This window comes from Fukomys damarensis, unplaced genomic scaffold (assembly GCF_012274545.1).
Source record: "Fukomys damarensis isolate Sample0158 unplaced genomic scaffold, DMR_v1.0_HiC HiC_scaffold_36, whole genome shotgun sequence".
Lineage (NCBI taxonomy): Eukaryota > Metazoa > Chordata > Mammalia > Rodentia > Bathyergidae > Fukomys > Fukomys damarensis.
This window is the reverse complement of record NW_022900948.1, coordinates 43,793,133-43,798,416: the sequence shown is the minus strand read 5'-3', so window position 1 is coordinate 43,798,416 and position 5,284 is coordinate 43,793,133. Positions and strand designations below refer to the sequence as shown.

The window sequence follows — 5,284 nt, the reverse complement described above, 5'->3', positions numbered from 1 at the left end:
CCCCCGGTGTGGATCCCAATAACAAAAAAAAAAAAAAAAGCTTCCAGAGAAGCTGGGCGAGGTGGTGCACGCCTGCAACCTCACCACGTGAGAGGCTGAGGCAGGATCACTACGAGTTCAGATGGAGCCTGGACTGTATAGTGAGTTCAAGACCAACCTGAACTGCATAGACCATCTCAAAACAAAAACAGAAACAAAAAAGCATCAGAAAAAAGTTAATGTCTCCAAGGGCCCAAATTCACTCTTCCTAATGCATGAGGGGCTTCAGGACAGTGAGTTGGCACCACCTTGTACCTGATCTGTGTTCTCTTTTTTTTTTTTTCCTGGTACCAGGGATCAAGCTCAGGACCTTGAGCTTGCGAGGCAGGCCGGGTGCCACTGAGCTAAATCCCCGGTCTTGATCTGTGTTCCCCTGCTGCCTTATCTCTGCCTAACTTTCTGGGCAACAACACTTAGGCTCTTGAGTTCTGGTAGGAACCTTAGGGAGATCACACACCTGCAAGTTGGTTGGGTCTTTGTAATTCTCATCGGAAGCAATCTGAAGCTTTTCCTGAATCCATTTCTCGAGCTCCTCAGCATCTCTTTGGAAAAACTGGAATCTATAGGAATCTTCCAGCTTCTGACGCCGCAAGGTCGAGAGCTCCTTGAAGCGATGGTACCGGTCCAGGACCTGCTGCCGCCTCTCCTGAATGTCCTCTGCTGTTTCCAGCACCTTGACCCCGCTTGGGTCCATTTTCTGAAAAGACAGAATGCCTGAGATAAGCACCCCAGGACACCAAGACAGACTCTGTGGAGTAAGGCTCTCTGAAGGGAAGAGAATCATCAGATCCCCTAGCAGGCAAATGAACCCAGAAGGCAGCCCTTCCTAAGGAGCCAACAACAGCTAAATCCTCTATTAAAAATAGCTACTCTCCCTGTACCAAAAAATAAAAAAGCTACTCACAGCTGGGCATGGCAGCACACAGCTGTAACCTCAGAACTCTGGGAGCCTGAGGCAGAAAGACCACCTTCTGTATTTGAGCCCAACCTGGGCAACTTAGTGAAACCCTTTGTCAAAACAATTAAGAACAGGCTGGAGATGTAGCTTAGTACAAAGGCCTTGGGTTAAAGGACCAGAAGGAAAAAAACAAAACCAACTATCCACTCCACACAACACCTACCTACCTCCTAAGGTCCTCAGAGGAGGCCCAGTCAACATGGCAATGAAACAACCAAATGGAAAAGACGAGCGAAACTGTGTCAATTTGCAAGGTCTTAGGAATTCAAAGGAAACATCAGTTTTGGTATTCAGAGCATTACTGATAAGCTCATTCTAAAGTCTTTTCCTCTGGTCGCTGCACTTCATGAGGCGGGAGATCAGAATGAATTCACTCTTACTTAAATCAGGTTTGCTGTCTACAATCCCAGCACTCAGGGAGGCTGAGGTAGGACTGCCGTGAGTTTGAGGCCAGCCTGGGCTACACAGAGAGTTCAAGGCCAGCCTGAACTATATATATATAGCAAGGCCCTGCCTCAAAAAAAAAAAAAAAATTCAGGTTTGCTATCTTTCCAGATGTTGGCTTGATATTCAATGAAAAGTACTGACTATAAAATAACTTGAGTCCTTAGCATCAATAAGAAACAGAATTTATCCAGAGCAGCTGATCTGTCAGTTACTCCAAAATGTCAACCCTACAAGTCTTCAGACCATCACAGTCAGGGAAAGGGACAGGCTTAGTTCTACCCCAGTGTGCATAATGAAAAGAAAACTCAGTTAAAGAGCTGAGATGCGTTATGTGCATGTTCCAACGATGAAGATAATCATTATGTATGGCAAAGGTGGACTAACAAAAATAAAAGAAAGAAAGAAGGCAAATCAAGGTGCACCTTGGGTGGGGTGTGTGAGATACATTTATACCCCACTAAACTTCTGATATTTTGGAAAGCAAAGGGGCACTGTAGGACCAGCATCAATTTTAACTTCACTATAAATGCAGGCTAACTGGACGGTGTAGTCTCCTGTAAGCATTCAACCTGCCCCAGCTGTACATCATTAATTTTCTGTGCAGCTTTGCCAAATTTAACATCAAAAAGAGAACTTGACCATTTGACCGTAGCAACCCAGACTGTTATTTGGTCTTATCAGGAATTAAGGACCACAAAGGCAGATAGATTAATAAAAAAAAGCTCCTAAATTTGTCAGCAATATGTGACAGCGCACAAGCCACTTTCCTGTCTGCACCTCAGCTTCTTGCTTGTCTGATAACGGCAGGGCCTTACCAGGCCTCTCAGGTTATAGTCTGCAGAGGGGCTCTGGGCTGGGTAAGAAGCAGACCCGGTGAGTGTGCAGGTCTCTCCCAGGTACAGTTCCATAATGTAAGAGAGACACAGAAACAGTGACACCGAGAGACACGGGAGCTCACCCCATGACCCTGCTGCCTGCCCCAAATGCCCAGCGTGGTAAGCAGGCCACCTCTGTGTGAGGAGACTCCTTCCCCGCAGAGAGCCATGGGGTGACCGCGGCCTCCTCGTCATGCCTCCAAAATCACACTCCACGTAACCACCAGGTCTTTCTGTTGCGTAACTGTTTTTCCACATAGACTGATTTAATCACGGAAGAAAATATTCGGTGTCCCATCACTCCCAAACCTTTCCAGCTCCCTTCTGACAGAGGAAGAATTCACCTCTTTAGCAGGACCTCCCCCACCTGGCCCAACACACCTGCTCAGTACCATCTCACTCACACTCACCCTCTTGACACACAGAAACTTTTCTTCTGTGAAATACAGGACTCCCTGAATTCTAAGCCATTTCCACCTGATTTTTTTTGGCCCAAAATGAGCCAGCTCTTCTCTGCCTCAGTAACTATTTACATCTCACAATGCAGAGCACTAACCACTACACGATCATGGCAAGATATTGGGGACCTAACTATTTACACCTCAACATCCAGCCAAAATGAGTAAGCTGCAGGATCCTGCGTTCTTACTAAACTGTACTCAATGTCTCCCACCTTCTTCTCAGATGCGAGCACACTTCCTGCAGACTTGCAAACCACTTGCATGTATTCCCCACTGTACATTTAGCCTGGACAACCTAATCTGTGCGCCTGATACAGAGGTCATTAAGAAATACTTCTTGGATGGGGCTGGGGATTTAGCTCAGTGGTTTCGCCGCTTGCCTTGCAAGCACAAGGGCCCGAGTTCGATCCCCAGTACCAAACAAAAAACAAAACAAACAAGAAATACTTGTTGGGGACAGCGATTTAGCTCAGTGGTGCTGTTGCCGGCTTCACAAGCACAAGGTCCTGAGTTCGATCCCCGGTACCAAAAAGAAAAGAGAAAGAAAGAAAAGAAAAGAGAAATGCTTGTTCATTGAATGAATGATGAGGCCATCCTGGGCATTCGTGTGCAAGAGGTGGGGAGAGGGCTCCGGAATGAAGCTCTCCCTTCCCATCGGGGAAAAGTGCCGTCTACCAGGTAAATGCAAGTCTGGAGACAGGAATGGCAAACAGAGAACGCGCTGACTGAGGCTATGGGATGAACTGTCACTGTAATGAGTCAGTCTGGGTGACCAGTCTCAGACTGGCCGCCTGGTGTGTCCCCTAGAAAGCAGCTGTCCTCCTCACCAGCACAGGGCGGGACTCGGGAAACAAACTGGGAAGGCTTTATATCCTCAGTAGAGAGGTGACTTGTTTTCTTGGGGTTTTTGTGCAGTGCTGGCAATTGAACTGCATATTAGGCAAGAGTCCTACCGCTGAGCTATACCTGCAACCTCGCAGCTGGGGATAGCGGCACACACTTATAATCCTGGCACTCTGGGAAGTGGAGGCAGGAGGATCACAAGTCCAAGCCCAGCCTAGCCAACTTAGCTAGACCTTGTCTCAAAAGAAAAATAAAAGGGCTAGGTGTAGTTCAGTGTGAAGGCCCCGAGTTCAATCCCAAGTACAGCAAACAAAAAAAAAAAAAAAAAAAAAAAAAAAAAAAAAACAACAATGAAAACATTCCAAATCCTCAAAGCCAAAAACTGAGATGACCTTGAGAAACTAAGTCTGCGGCGTGCAGTCTCTGTAGCAACCCTTAGTTAGTAGCAGGAGTCCGGCCTCGTCCCCACCACTGCCAGTATGCTTTCCACAGGCCCACAGGCTTTCCTGGGTTCACCTTGCAGGGGTCTCCACCAGCCGCACCTCACCTTGGCAAGGTCAACTGCCCAACCAAACGTCACTGTGCTCTTTGCTTGCTGCCAACTCTACTACTTAGTGTCACACAAGTCTTTTGAGGTCTCTGGTGAATTCCTTGGCCTCTGTGACGTCTCTCCGCTTCCTTATCTACCTATCACTCATCTTAGAATGCAACCGCATTCTGCTAGTAATGACTTTTCTATCATATGGTAAATTCTTTGAGGAGCTCAACAGCTCCTCAGGAGCTTTCTGAACTCTGCTTTGCAGAACAGCACATACTTGGCACACTTGAGGCACTGAATTCAATCCCCAGCACTAAAAAGATTTTTGGGGGCCAGGGATTTAGCTCAGTAGCACGCCTGCCTTGCAGGTGCAAGGTCTAAGTTCCATATCTGGCAGAGGGTCTCACTGCGAAGTTCAGGCTAACCTAGAACTCACTATATAGCCCAAGCCGGCCTCAGTCCCTCCAAAATCCTCCCAAGTCCTGGGATTACAGGTGTGAGCCACCATGCCTGGCTAAAAAATGCCTTTTAAAGACTACAACTTATTTTCAGAGCATAGAATTCAGGACCTGACTCATATTACAGTCAACTACATTGTGAACTTGGAAATACAGAAACAACTACTACTTTATTTTTTTTTTTCATTTTTTAAAAAGAGATGAGTTCTTGCCTACTGCCCAGGCTGTCCTTGAAATCCTGGGGTAAAGCAACCTCCTGCCTCAGCCTCCTCAGTAGCCATTAGTGAGCAAGTTGCCGAGAGCAAGGTGATCCAGGATACTCTGACTCCTAGACAGAGCATACAAGAACCAGGGGATTTTAACATGACTGGAGCCAACATACTCCTTACTGATGGCCATGTATTCATTCTCTCTTATTTTCCATTCTCACTATGGAGGGAAACAGGGCGAGGATGAAAAAAAATCAAAAACGTTTTGATTTTTAAAAGACTGAATCCTGCTGGACATGGTGGTGCATGCCTGTAAGCCCAGCACTCAGGAGGCTGAGGCAGGAGGATCACTGTGAGTCCAAGACCAGCCTGGATTACATAGTGAGTTCCAGGTCAGTCTCAACTACATAGTGAGACCCTGTCTCAAAAAACCAAAAACCAAAAAAAAAAAAAAAA

General features: G+C 46.6%; 1 protein-coding gene across 8 annotated transcripts in view; it reads right to left on the bottom strand.

Annotated features, from left to right (window-relative positions):
- The window catches only part of Sptan1 (spectrin alpha, non-erythrocytic 1), a 59,050-nt gene that overhangs the window by 46,661 nt on the left and 7,105 nt on the right, over positions 1–5,284 (bottom strand). For all 8 annotated transcript variants that reach the window (XM_033759038.1, XM_033759032.1, XM_033759033.1 and 5 more), the window contains exon 2: positions 497–736. In XM_033759038.1, the coding sequence (XP_033614929.1) occupies positions 497–733 (237 nt within the window). In that variant the 5' untranslated portion in view covers positions 734–736. The remainder of the gene's footprint in view (positions 1–496; positions 737–5,284) is intronic.